The sequence below is a fragment of the Clytia hemisphaerica genome, unplaced genomic scaffold (assembly GCF_902728285.1).
Source record: "Clytia hemisphaerica strain Z4C2 unplaced genomic scaffold, Clytia hemisphaerica genome assembly, whole genome shotgun sequence".
NCBI lineage: Eukaryota > Metazoa > Cnidaria > Hydrozoa > Leptothecata > Clytiidae > Clytia > Clytia hemisphaerica.
The window spans coordinates 332541-347280 of NW_027104448.1; the positions used below are offsets into that span (position 1 = coordinate 332541).

At 38.5% G+C, this 14740-nt stretch overlaps 2 protein-coding genes and 1 long non-coding RNA gene across 3 annotated transcripts in view; 1 reads left to right on the top strand and 2 right to left on the bottom strand.

The window, feature by feature from the left end:
- Positions 1-1931: 1931 nt before the first annotated feature.
- LOC136821025 (uncharacterized) lies at positions 1932-3839 on the bottom strand. Its single transcript, XR_010848675.1, has 4 exons — positions 3631-3839; positions 2963-3086; positions 2583-2729; positions 1932-2383 (listed from the first exon to the last, which is right to left on the bottom strand). It is a non-coding gene; the product is annotated as an uncharacterized lncRNA (long non-coding RNA).
- Positions 3840-5450: 1611 nt separating this feature from the next.
- On the top strand, positions 5451-8140 carry LOC136821055 (uncharacterized). Its single transcript, XM_067077289.1, has 5 exons — positions 5451-5632; positions 6226-6529; positions 6840-7115; positions 7574-7674; positions 7883-8140. Exons 1-5 carry the CDS (start codon positions 5451-5453, stop codon positions 7965-7967), a joined length of 948 nt encoding a protein of 315 aa, XP_066933390.1. The 3' UTR covers positions 7968-8140.
- A 2406-nt stretch (positions 8141-10546) lies between these two features.
- LOC136821072 (uncharacterized) overlaps positions 10547-14740 on the bottom strand; it is a 32375-nt gene continuing 28181 nt past the window's right edge. The window contains exons 20-21 of the mRNA XM_067077305.1: positions 12300-12456; positions 10547-12009 (exon numbers count right to left, since the gene is read on the bottom strand). Of these exons, the coding sequence (XP_066933406.1) occupies positions 11417-12009; positions 12300-12456 (750 nt within the window). The 3' untranslated portion in view covers positions 10547-11416. The remainder of the gene's footprint in view (positions 12010-12299; positions 12457-14740) is intronic.

A 14740-nucleotide genomic window follows, 5' to 3' on the forward strand; every position in this document is an offset into this window, starting at 1 on the left:
TAAAAATAGTTCCATTCATGTATGGAATAAGCTGTGAAAATTTTAGAAAAAAAGCTTAACTGAAACTTAAAATATTAAGCTTTAAAGATATTTTTCTCCTATATTTTGCAAAAAAATGACAGAATTTGCCGTTTTTGCTGATTCAGCGAAAAATTTTATATATAATGTTAATTTTTTGTTATAAACTATTAACTCAAGGTGATAGGAATAGAATTCCAAGATTTTTTGCTTTTTCTCATATTTAGAATTTTCGGTTTTGTCAATGCTGATTCTAGGGCTCCACAATACTTTTATCCTTATTTTCTTTTTCAAGCATAAGATGGCATTTTTGTGAAAGGAGTGAGCCTTACTTGGGGGTAATTGACAATTTATAATTGAAAATGCTCTAAAATTGCATTCTTAGGCTTCTTAGCTCGAGTAGAAAAATTCCATGATGGTGATATTCTTAGCATATTCTTAATTTTTTGGCCATTTTCATCATAGACATTCTTATAAAGTGTATTCTTATAAAAAAAAGCGTGTATTCCAAGGCCGTTGGGCGGGTTATAGGGTTGATGCATGAATTTACCAAATAGCGCGTTAACAAATCACCTTTTGATAAAACGGATCAGGTCGGGTTAGCGTGAGGCATGGCCACGAACTGAATTGATATTTTCACTGTTCAGTTGGTAGCCAGGAATTGAATATGATAAAAATACAAACCGACAACTGCTCCTCCTACTTTCACTGTTCAGTTCCTGGCCAGGATTCCACCCATGATCAGTTCAGCTCGTAGCCAGAACCCCACCTATGATCAGTTCAGTTCGTAGCCAGAACCCCACCCAAGATCAGTTCAGTTCGTAGCCAGAACCCCACACAGGATCAGTTCAGCTCGTAGCCAGAACCCCACACAGGATCAGTTCAGCTCGTAGCCAGAACCCCACCCAAGATCAGTTCAGTTCGTAGCCAGAACCCCACCCATGATCAGTTCAGTTCGTAGCCAGAACCCCATCCATGATCAGTTCAGCTCGTAGCCAGAACCCCACCCAAGATCAATTCAGTTCGTAGCCAGAACCTCAACTGAGATCAGTTCAGCTCGTAGCCAGAACCCCACCCATGATCAGTTCAGTTCGTAGCCACAACTCCACCCATGATCAGTTCAGCTCCTAACCAGGGTGCTACCCAAGATCAGTTCAGCTCCTAACCAGAACCTCAACTGAGATCAGTTCAGCTCGTAGCCAGAACCCCACCCATGATCAGTTCAGTTCGTAGCCACAACTCCACACGTGATCAGTTCAGCTCCTAACCAGGGTGCTACCCAAGATCAGTTCAGCTCGTGCCAAAACCCCGCCCATGATCAGTTCAGTTCGTAGCCAGAACCCCACCCATGATCAGTTCAGCTCGTAGCCAGAACCCCATCCATGATCAGTTCAGTTCGTAGCCACAACTCCACCTATGATCAGTTCAGCTCCTAACCAGGGTGCTACCCAAGATCAGTTCAGCTCGTAGCCAGAACCTCAACTGAGATCATTTCAGCTCGTAGCCAGAACCCCATCTATGATCAGTTCAGTTCGTAGCCACAACTCCACCCATGATCAGTTCAGCTCCTAACCAGGGTGCTACCCAAGATCAGTTCAGCTCGTAGCCAGAACCTCAACTGAGATCAGTTCAGCTCGTATCCAGAACCCCACCCATGATCAGTTCAGTTCGTAGCCAGTAAGCCACCAAGATCAGTTCAATTCGTAGCTAGAAACCTTCCAAAGATCAGTTCGTTCCGTAGCCAGTAAGCCACTGATGATCAGTTCACACCGTAGCCAGGACTCCACCCAAGATCAGTTAAGTTCGTAGCCGGAACCCCAACCTAGATCAAGACAGACCGTATAGGACCCCACCCATGATTAGTTCAGTTCGTAGCCAGGACTGGAATGAAAGAAATTTAGACGAAGCATGTATTTATGTTTTTTTTTCGGGATATTTTTTGGATCAATCAAAACGTTTGAAACGTTACAGTATCAAAATTTTACTCAAATTGATTTCTGTATAATTCTCTGAAGACTTGAATCATTCTATCTTTGAAAGTTGATTCACTTTTGATATAAAATCTAAAGTTGTATTCATTTATATAGCCGCCTGATTTAGAGCAACGAATACCCTTTCTTTTTGCCAGCCAAGATTTAGCATGTTTTGTAGCTTCCTCAGTGTTTGATCCTTGAAACAGTTCTGTTGTCTGTGACTGCATGCATCCAGCTGGAAGAAGCATTACTGTTTCAGAAAAAACGAAAGTTCCCATCTTTACTGGTACTTGAAGGATATGCTCGTATGTTTCTTCCCGATTATGCAGAAGCAAACCAATCCTCGAATGGTCTTCGATCATTAGCAGGATGTTGCAATCTCCTGAACAATTCTAAAGAACAAAATTTTTCTGTTAACTAATTATAGAATAAACAAAGATGATAACCGTAAAATTAGAACCATTTTGCGTGAATAAGCATTTTTATCCACATAGCATAAAACCCTCTATTTTATGTAGCGAATATAACGGTGTTTTTAAAATGAATATATCTCATGTTGTAAGAATAAGCAACAAAAATGAAATTCTTTACCTTTAACTTCTTTATCAAAACATGCTTTCCTTCTCCACCCAAAAACTGTGGTTCGATGTCAACTAACCAAGATTGATAGAGTTCTCGAAAGTGAGTTAGATGACCACTAGCTGTTCCCATTGACAAATCGTATGCGGTGGCAATTTCCTTCAGAGAAAGATATATAAAGTAATTGAATTTAAATGAAATAAAATAGCCGTAACATATATATCTTCAAATCACATAACCGATTTTCTGACTATGGTCAGAGCCCTTAATTGGGACAAGAATCGGTGGATGAATTTTCGCGAATTTCAGTCTTTTTCGCGAAAGGTAGTTTCGATTATCCACCTAATAAGGTACGTGAGCAAAATAACGTAAAAAATAAAAGTTTCTTTTACCTTTACAGTTGTTTCTTCGCACCAGTCGTTCAATACTTTCATCCAGGTTCAAAGATCGGTTCTACTTTCTGCGAAAAATGAAACTGCCTTGACTGATCTCCTGTTTGTACATTTTGAGCATCTCCTGTAAATTTAAGAGCAGAGTAAGAATATCAAAAAAATTGTCGATGGGCAAATTCCTGGTTTTTGCAATTTATAAAAAAAGCTGGTAATTAAAAATTGTAGCTCGTTAGAAAAATAGATCTGTTACAATGAAATCTGAACTTTATTAAAAATTTGTATCTTCAATTAAAGTCAATGTTTCGTGAAGTGTAAGTAGATCTTTCTTAAAATCATGGTCCAATTTTTCGAAAATCATGATCGAAGAATCTGATTTTCGTAATTTTTGGATCCTGCTGAACAGATTTCAGCCTTCGAGAGATTTTTTTTTGAGGTCTGAAAAAGTTACCCTTACTGTTCTCACATATCTGCACCCTTCCTTGCCTAAGTACCGCCCCGGGGAGAGACTAGATCCTTGTCAAAAAACTTTCCTTTCCTTAAGGTCCTTAAGGAATAACCGTCGCCCAATTTTTTACTTGAAATTATGGAAATCCACTTTGATTACTGATCAATGATTACGAATGTTTTTCTTCATCATTGAATAAAATTTGTAAGAAAAGTCTTCTTACCAAGTAAGCATATTTTCATGTAGCTTCATTGCAGTTCTTTCATGGTCATTTTCGCAATATAGTGACGTGCTAGTAGTCCATTATCCATCAGCTCTCTAATCAAAATCTGTTCATTATCAGCATTATCTAGAATTCGTTGAAGTGCCATTTTACGTCTTGATTCGCTCGTCACGAAGTTGAAATGAAAATGCACACCAAAAAGAAAAATTCGTCGAGTGAAAATTACTTTCAGACAGGACAAGCTAGACACATAGACATGTCTCGTTTAATGTCTAGTAAAATGTTGAAATTAGAGATAAAAAGCGCGCGAAAATGGAAGCTTGTTCGTTATAAAAAAGTGGGCGGAGACTCCTTTTCGTTGTTCAGTGTTGCTCACCCCTTGGTCTGACGAGGGATAAAGTCAAAATTTGCAGCCTTTTCCTTTTTTATTTAGCAGTTTTCGCGATTTTTACGAATTTTGATCATTTTCGCGAGAATTTCGTGAAAACTTTAGAATTACGAGGGTACGACATTTTCCACAACCCTTAGGAAAATGAAAGAAATTTGTCCAAAAAAGGGCAAAAAAGCGAAAATTAACTCCCACGAAATGCGATTTTTTCAGTTTTTTTTTTCGACCGCGAAAATTAGTTCCAGCGAAAATTAGTTCCCTTAAGGTAACTTTTAAAAAGTGCTATGAGGTTTTGAACCACATATTTTTCAAAAGGAAGATTTCTACACATCTTCAGAAATCAGTTTTTCATTTTCCAATGTCCTGAGGCATAAAATTTACAGGCTTTTTTAATAAGAGTTGTGTTTTTTCATTTCATCATATTTTTAACTTTTTAGGAAATTTACAGTATCTCAAAATATTATCAAGGTATTCTTAGGTTAGATTCCAAACCTAATCTACATATAGCATGTAATGCAAGCTCCAAGCAAAATCTCGACGTTTTCATTAAAGAATAATGACGGTTTGGGCAAAAATAAAAAAACATTTTGGTTAAACCATGGTTGCGCCTTTTAAGTCACTACATTTTTACCCCTCAGCATAGCAATTCATAGCACCAGCCCAGCCCGGCTCTCCGCCCTCCCCCTCCATTATCACTTAGCACTCATCAAAGAGGGAGTTTTATTACATATTCGATCACAAAAAGCAAATTTTACAGGCATGGTGGCGTGAAATGGTAAAAGAATTGGCGTGATCGTGAGATGGAATTTTTCAAGCGTGATGGCGTGAAATCTGAAAAAAATTGGCGTTATGGCGCGAATTTTAGGTCCGCTGGGGGGGCTCTCATTTTGATGTCTAGATTTCTAAAGTAGAATATTCTTGCGAAGTGATAAAAAAAGACCGTGAAAAATGCCTTGTCTTCTAAACAAATTTTTGCACGTTGATCGTTTTTTACCTTTTATTTGATTTGAAGAAAGTTTTTGACAAAAATGAAGATCACAGCAAAGATCCGATCTGAAAATTACCGTATCCCCGAAAAAAATCACGCCTTTAGAATAAGACAATATTACAGTGTGAAAAGAATCCGGCTGATTATCGGGGCTCGTAGTCCAATTTTTATTTATGGGTCATATTTTTAGATTTCCTTCTGAAAAGTGATTCTTGTAATAAGTAGTTAAGCAGGTCACAAATAACAATGTTCGTATTTCTTTCTAAAACAAAAATACATTGTCTAGACTTATTGTTTTATCAACCAAAAGTTTTTTGATAAGAGGCTTTAAAATTTTTTTCCTATAATAAAGCGGTCAGACATCAGACAGAGCAGTCGGGAATTTATATATTTCCACCAAAATAAAACTCAAATGCGAGTTTGATCTTTTGTTAATGCGAAGAGATGGCTGCTGTACAAAGACGCTTTTTGCAGAGATGGGGAGCTTTGTTATTTGGCAACGATAAAATTGCCATTATACACTTCTTGCAAGGACAAGGACTTATCAGTGTTGTTAAAGCTTGCCCTGGTTGTCAATTACCAATGCGATTGGAACGAAACGACGGATGCTGTGATGGATATCGATGGTGAGTCTTTCATTATTTTCTTTCACCTTTCGATACTTGGAAGGTTTTATGGGATGGCAGTAATTTTAAATAAAGTGGGCAGAGTTATTAAAATTCAAAACCTCATACGCCCTCACCTTAAGGTGGGTCTAAAATTTCAAATAAATTTCATAAGGGGGGGTCACTACTTAAGGGGGTCTTCTTTCCTAAGGGGGGACTATCTCTATCTCTAGAAAATATGGTCTGCGAAGAAAACATTTTTAATAACCGATTTTCCAAGGGTGATTTGTATTAGCTTCTTAAGCTGATGGGGTCGGTGATAGTAATACATTCCTTCCGATTCGATTTGGTATAGGAGATCCATGTCACAAATCCCCGTCTTTGTATTTTTCTTTTTTCGGAAAAGCACTTAGCATTAAAATGACTTCATCTTTCTTTCTTCATTGAAGGAAGAGTGAAAGATATAAGAAGAATAGCTTCTTTTTCTTTGTTTTTAAGGGGAAGAAATTTGTGTTCCTTAAAAGACAATACCTTCCCTTTAACAAAACCTAGGAAAGTGACAATGCTATTGCCACTCATAAACTATGGACTATTTTCCATAACCTTTTTTGCAGGAGATGCAACAGGCGCCGTTTTCCTACAACCTCGATGAGAATCAGGGAGGGTACGATATTCCATGATTGGACAAGAGTTTCGCTGCCAGATCTATTCTTTGTTATTTATCTGTGGGCGAGTAAGATATCAATGACCAAAACTACAAATATAGTCGGTATCCTAAAAGAGCATGTGATCAAAATGTTTCAGAAATTAAGAGGAATATGCACTCGGGAGCTGCAAAGAAACCCAATTACTCTTGGTGGTGGCGGTATAAACTTTGTTGTACAGATCGACGAAAGTCAATTCCAACATGCTAAAAGAGTATGTTGATTTTAGCTGGATTATAAATACAGTTGAATCCCGATAAGTAATAGTACCACGGATAAGTAGTACTCAGCTAAGTAGTTCCACCTTTTTCTCGGCCCAGTTAAGCTACTACTTATCGGGATTCAACTGTACTATAAATACGTTTCCTAGATTTTAGAAAGCTCTTGATGATCCCATTTACTATTTGCTAATTCAAATTTACTACCTCAATGTTCTAAAAAGAGGCATAGAATGTGATGCATATTTTAAATCGCTCTTTGATTTAGGAGAATGGTTGGTGAGTAACTTTAGCTTTTTTTATCAGGGAGGTCGAGGAAGACGGGCACAACCAGTTTGGGTTTTTGGGCTAGTAGATACAAGATTTACTCCAGCAAAAGGATGTATGGAAATCGTCAATAGGAGAAACCGTCCGACTTTGGTTGGTGTCATTAATCGAGTTTTAAATCCTAACAGTGTTGTTCATAGTGATGAATGGCGCGCCTACAATCGTTTACAACAGTTTGTGCCAAACTGCATTCAGCACAACACCGTGAATCATACGTATCATTTTGTTGACCCTGTCACAGGTGCTCACACACAGGTAAGTCTAATAGCTCTAAAGAGGGTGTATATATCTATTTTCTTTTCGTGTTCCTGTTATAACTTGCTTATCCAATTATATTTTCAATGGTCATTATTTGTAAAATTATTTCAATGTACAATATTACGATCTGCTTCCGAAAGGAAAGGTCTTTTAGTTTTCTTGCTCTGCTAGAGGCCCCCAGCGGTTTGCGTGATGGCGTGATTGGGGCTTTTTTCTTACGTGATAGCGTGATTAGAGATTTTTGTCGGCGTGATGGCGTGATCAAGATTTTGGCGTGATGCGTGATTTGGGCTATTTTTCGCTATTTTTTGCGTGATGACAAACCTCCAGCGATTTTCATGATGCGTGATAGAGAAAAAATTTTGCTTGATGGCGTGATAAGGGGTGCCGCTGGGGGCGGGGACTCCTCCTACAAAATATAACTTATGCAATAATATTTCTTTTTCTTTCATTAGCATATTGAATCGTATTGGAATCGCTTCAAGCTTAAATTGAAAGCAATGAAAGGAATCGAACTACAATATTTAGAGAGCTACATGAATGAATTCATGTGGAGGTATGAAAGCACTTAATATAACTTATTATAACTACCATAACTATACAAAACTTAAAAGCTAAACTCGAATCGAGCTTATGTTTCCGTTATTTTTCACTTTCATGATAATCTTGCATGTTTTTTTACAATCTAAGAACGTAAATCTAAGGCTTCTTTTTAGCGAAATAGACACTTTCTTTATCTAACATAGGTATATTTTCTTTTTAAGAGATTGGTATGGCCTGGATCAACCATTTGATAACATCATAACTGCAGTCAATATCTATTATCCACAATGCGATGGACCAAAATGAACCATATGTGCTTTAATCTTTATGTAATATTCAACCAAATAGTTATTTGACTTTCGTTAAATTAGTAGATTGTTTAATGATGATTATACAATCGAACATCTTTTTATCGTTCATTTTTATAAAGACTATTAAAAATAAAAGCAATCAGGTTCTCAAAATTTTCCTTGTCTCAATTTACATTCCCTTTGCTTGAATCTAAACTATTCATTTGGCGTTAACTTTAATCCAAAATTATTTCATGACAGATAGTCCATTCTACAAGGACCACGCTTTGCTTTAAAGGGTCCGGCGAATGTGAAGATCAGAGAAATTTAATACAAAATTAAACAAATCTGTTTCAGTCACGGGTACAATGTATACCTGACCAAGGGTGTAAAGTATACTTGAATACGGGTGTATAGTATATTTGATAACGGGTACAAAGTATACTAGATCATGGGTATAAAGTATATTTGATCACGGGTGTAAAATATATTTGAAGCGGGTATAAACTATACTAGTGAATTCGATCAATTAAAATAGTTTTGGGTACAATGTATACTTGTGACTTTATTCACAAGTACAGTTTGTACCCGTGCCTCACGCCAACCCGACCTGAGGAAAGGGGATATGGGTCCTGGCTTTTATTAAGAAATCAAAAATTAAGAATTTTGTTCTGGTTCACGAATGCAAATTATCATGTGTGGGGTCCTGGTCTCGAACTGAAATGATCATGGTTGGAAACCCTGCCACACACTGAACTGATCATGGGTGGGGTCTTTCCTAGTCACAAACTGCAATGATCATAGACAGAGTTCTGGCTATGAAATGAACTGATCTTGGGTGAGGTCCTGGCTACAAAGTGAACTGATAATGGGTGGCTTACTGACTACAAAATTAATTGATCTTGGGTAGGGTTCTTGCTACGAGCTGAACTGATCTCAGTTGAGGTTCTGGCTACGAGCTGAACTGATCATGGGTGGGTTCTGGCTACGAGCTGAACTGATCTTGGGTAGCGCAATGGCTACGAGCTGAAATGATCATGGGTGGGTTCTGGCTACAAGCTGAATTGATCATGGGTGGGACCTGGTTACGAACTGAACTGGTCCTGTGTGGGGTTCTTGCTGCGAATTAAACTGATCCTGTGTGGGGTTGAAATGATCTTGGGTGGAGTTGTGGCTACGAACTGAACTGATCATGGGTGGAGTTGTGGCTACGAACTTAACTGATCATGAGTGGGGTTCTGGCTACGAGCTGAACTGATTTCAGTTGCGGTTCTGGCTACGAGCTGAGCTGAACTGATCTAGTAGCATCTAGGGTAGCACCCTGGTTAGGAGCTGAACTGATCATGGGTGGAGTTGTGGCTACGAACTGAACTGATCATGGGTGGGGTTCTGGCTGCGAACTGAACTGATCTTGGTTGGGGTTCTGGCTACGAACTGAACTGATCATGGGCGGGGTTCTGGCACGAGCTGAACTGATCTTGGGTAGCACCCTGGTTAGGAGCTGAACTGATCATGGGTGGAGTTGTGGCTACGAACTGAACTGATCATGGGTGGGGTTCTGGCTACGAGCTGAACTGATCATAGGTGGGGTTCTGGCTACGAGCTGAACTGATCATGGGTGGTTTCTGGCTACGAGCTGAACTGATCTTGGGTAGCGCACTGGCTACGAGCTGAAATGATCATGGGTGGGTTCTGGCTACAAGCTGAACTGATCATGGGTGGGACCTGGTTACGAACTGAACTGGTCCTGTGTGGGGTTCTTGCTGCGAATTGAACTGATCCTGTGTGGGGTTGAAATGATCTTGGGTGGAGTTGTGGCTACGAACTGAACTGATCTCAGTTGAGGTTCTGGCTACGAGCTGAACTGATCTTGGGTAGCACCCTGGTTAGGAACTGAACTGATCATGGGTGGGGTTCTGGCTACGAACTGAACTGATCATGGGTGGGGTTCTGGCTACGAACTGAACTGATCTTGCGTGGGGTTCTGGCTACGAGCTGAACTGATCTTGGGTAGCACCCTGGTTAGGAGCTGAACTGATCATGGGTGGAGTTGTGGCTACGAACTGAACTGATCTTGGGTGGGGTTCTGGCTACGAACTGAACTGATCATGGGTGGGATTCTGGCTACGAACTGAACTGATCATAGGTGGGGTTCTGGCTACGAGCTGAACTGATCATGGGTGGGGTTCTGGCTACGAGCTGAACTGATCATGGGTGGGGTTCTGGCTACGAACTGAACTGATCATGGGTAGGGTTCTGGCTACGAACTGAACTGATCTTGGGTGGGGTTCTGGCTACGAACTGAACTGATCATAGGTGGGGTTCTGGCTACGAGCTGAACTGATCATGGGCGGAATCCTGGCCAGGAACTGAACAGTGAAAGTAGGAGGAGCAGTTGTCGGTCTGTATTTTTATCATATTCAATTCCTGGCTACCAACTGAACAGTGAAAATATCAATTCAGTTCGTGGCCATGCCTCACGCTAACCCGACCTGATCCGATAAAACCATTGTTTATCGATTTTGTATAAATATAATGGGCTTTTCATCGCTGGGAAAATTTAGATATTTGATTAAAACTTAGTTATTTAGCTTTTTTCTTTCAGTTTGTGTATGCTATGCGTTAAAAAAGTGGTGCATCGATATTTACAATTTAAAAAATATAATATAAACGAGACGTGTGAAAAAAAATTTCATAAATAGTTTTTTTAGGTGTGAATAAGAAAGTGAATAATGCTGATATGCATGTTCTTTTACAGCAGGATAAAGTAGATATAAATATTTATAATACGCCACCCGGTCGGGGGCATGACGCATGACCTTGACAACCGACGGGGTCGTGCCGTTGGAGTTTGAAAAGTGGACTCTGTCAGATATAAATTTTTGGTAAATAAATTTGAAATCCTGTCAGAGCGTCCTCAACTTCTCACAGACCTGGTAAGACTTTTTCAGTAATTGTGGGTAAAACAACGGAATAAATTAAACTTGATATTCCCAAATGTTCTTTTATGGCTCCCGGTTTGAATTTCAAATTTTTTTCAAGTCAGATAATTTTGTGGGGATAGAAAAAAATAGCACAATATCTGTTCTGTGGGAACAAATGTTGGACAAATGTTGGAGTGTAATTTCCACTGAGGACGATATTTTGGCCGATTTTTCCCGTGGGAGAAGCTCTTACCGGGTCCGTGAGAAGAGAGTGTCTTTATGTTACAAATTTCAGTATAAAAATGGTCACCTAAAGGTCACCCAGCAAACGATTAAGATGGATATTTTATTTACAACATGAAATCTTCAAAAAAAGCTGCAATGAAAATTCCACGTACGTAAGTTTTAGAGGCAATGCTATCTAGCAAGGTAAAAAAATCGGGAAATTTCAACATTTTCGCGAGCATAAACTCGAATTGCCTTGTAAAGAATTTTGTTGAACGACGTGTCAAAGAGATTCATTATGAATGAATACTATTGGTCATTCGCTAGACTCTGGTGGCGGATGAATAGTCACTGTGGTTGAATGTTGCTCCCCAGGATCATCATTGGCCACCGTATTTTCTGGCTGATGTGAATCGTTAGTTTCACTTCTGTTAGTTACCGGTGGCTCATCAATGTCATCATTATTGCGTTCTGTTTCCTGTATGAAATCATCGTCGTCCTCATCGTCGTTTTGATGAAAAATGAATTGCGTAATTTCCGTTGTATTTTCGTCGACATGTGCTGAGTCATCATTATTGTCATCATCTGTGGCAAAAAACGCGCTATTGCAACGACTATCTGCTGGTTTAATCAATTCCGCCGTCTGCATGCTTGGTAGCAAATGATAGACACTGCATTCAGGTATGCTGCCCAATGCAAGTTCCGTTCTGTTAAATCTATGCACCTTTCTATGTCTGTTTTGTTCTTTCAAGGCAAATTTGGAAAGACTACTTTGTCCTTTATCGAAAGCTAATTTGACGCGTTGCGTGTCCATTTTCTTTGTCAATTCCTCGATTCGTTCGAGTATTCGATCGTTAAATTCTTTCGATTGGTCGTTGAGTTGAACAAGTTCTTCGTAATTTGTTGGGCCTAATAAACAAAAGAGTTAAACATGTAAGTTTTGCACAAAAAGTACAATTGACTCTCTCTAAGTCGATCGTCAAGATATCGTTTGCTTACTCATCACTCTTAATTTACAAACTTTTTCACATTGGATTGACACGGATGTGGAGCAAGATTGTTCAGAAAGAGGATTTTTTTTTGTTTATATCAGCATAATATAACAATTGGCAGACACTGTCATATGATATGAAATATGTGTCTGATATGAAACGGGAACACTTATGTAAATATGAAACCGTCAAAAACTCAACACTTACTTGGTGCAATGACTTGACGTTCTTTGAAGCAGAAGAACCACAAAGCAAGACCAAGGATGATGAAGATGATCAGAGTGACTGTGAGGATGATCAATGTCTGGCGAAGGTGTGGCGAATCTTGATCGAAAATCGATTTAATCTCTGCTGCTTCTTGTGGCTGAAGAAATAAAATGATAAAATAAAGAATTGACACAATATCTGTTTCAAACTCAGAGTTTCATGGTGCTCAGGCACCAATCATCAGTGAAAAACAAATGAAATAAAATGATATAAATCTATGAGCTAAAATGGCAAAATGTTTCCACTTTTGATCCTAGAAAGGTGTGAAAAATCTGAAAGAGCATTATTTAACGAATCTTCTTTCCCTTTCCTACACATCAATTTTAAATAAAAGACAAGAAGCCCGTTAGGCGTGAAGGCCCAGCAAAAGCGTAATTTACGCGATTTCCAAAAATTTAAAAAAATGTTTAACAAGATTTCAGGAAAGGGATGTCCAAAGGATTTAAAATTTTACTGCGTCGAGCAAAATAAAATGAAAAATAAGTCGACAAGGATAATTCTCCCTTTCTTCATTTCTTAGAACAGGGAAGTGAAAAAATAAACGAAACATAATGTACAGTAGTCAATCAAAAATAAATTGAATGTTGAAAGCTCGAAACTATCTACCCGAAGGTAAACAATCAAATTCAAAATATCATTAAATTCAACTTCCATAAGAAACAACATCATTGCATGAAAAAAGTTCTAATCTTGTTCAAATTTACACATGAGCTGCATTTTAGTCTACATTTACCATGTCCATATTCCATTTAAAATTAGTATTTATAATAATTCTGTGTCAAGTTTGAAAAATCAAGCCACCAATTCGTAAAACACAACAGATCCAGAAACAACCATATTCACATGTATCATCATGGAAAAAGTTCCAATCTTGTTCAAATTTACACATGAGCTCATAGTGGGCAGCACCCCTCCAACCCCCACCTGAATAAAGTCACCCCCACCTGCATAGGGTAACCCCCACCTGAAAAATGCTACCGACCCAGCCCCCACCTTCTTGGGCCACCCCCACCTAAATTCTGAAAAGTTTCCAACCCCCACCTGAAAAAGGTTTTTGACTGTTTTAACAATTTTGAGGGTAAGCAAGGTTAATCACTTGAAAATAATTTCTATGCTTTTTTTATACTTCATACATCTTTTGTTATAATTATTAGACTTGGGAAGAAATAGATTTTTACTGTCAATGTATATGTTTATGATGAGCAGGGTTGAAAGAAAGTTTTTGAGTCAAAATAAGAAAACTAGTAAATAAACTCTCCAACCCCCACCTGAAAAAAGTCACCCCCACCTGTATAGGGTAACCCCCACCTAAGATTTGTGAGCAGGCTAACCCCCACCTGCTTAAATTTTTCTGAAAACCTCCAACCCCCCCCTAAAGTTAGGGGGGGGGTTCCCACTATGGAGCTGCAGTTTAGTCTCCATTGCCATATTCCATTTAATCGGTATTTGAAATAATTCTGTGTCGAGTTTGAAAAATCAAGCCACCAATTCGTTGAACGAGACAGATCTAGAAATATATAACCATTTTCACACGTAGCATCATGAAAAAAGTTCCAATCTTGTTCAAATTTACACATGAGCTGCAGTTTAGTCCTCCATTGCCATATTCCATTTAATCGGTATTTTGAAATAATTCTGGTCGAGTTTGAAAAATCAAGCCACCAATTCGTTGAACGAGACAGATCTAGAAATATATAACCATTTTCACACGTAGCATCATGGAAAAAGTTCCTATCTTGTTCAAATTTACACATGAGCTGCAGTTTAGTCTCCATTGCCATATTCCATTTAATTGGTATTTGAAATAATTCTGTGTCGAGTTTGAAAAATCAAGCCACCAATTCGTTGAACGAGACAGATCTAGAAATATATAACCATTTTCACACGCAGTCAGGCACATCCTGGCAAATGAACGGGGTATTTTTCACTTGTGATTGGTGGCAAATGCAAGGGGTTGAAAACAAAAGTGATGTAATAGTGCTGAATACCCCACGCAATTGAACCGGGTTTGAAATATTTTGCTTCATTTTGAAGAACTGCATAGATGAAATTTTTTTTCCATAGGTCATTTTTTTCTTCGAAGATTGAAGAAACTTTTAACAAAAAAATAAAGTTCCCAGCTTTCTACCTTTTTTCCCGTTTTCAGTTTTAAGTTCATTTTTATTCATTTTCACACTTTTAGCCTGAGACGTCCTATCTCATTTGCAGTGGGTGACGAAAACCCCATGCAAATGCTCACCCCATTCATTTGCCAGGATGTGCCTGACTGACACGTAGCATCATGGAAAAAGTTCCAATCTTGTTCAAATTTACACATGAGCTGCATCTTAGTCTCCATTGCAATATTCCATTTAATCGGTATTTGAAATAATTCCGTGTCG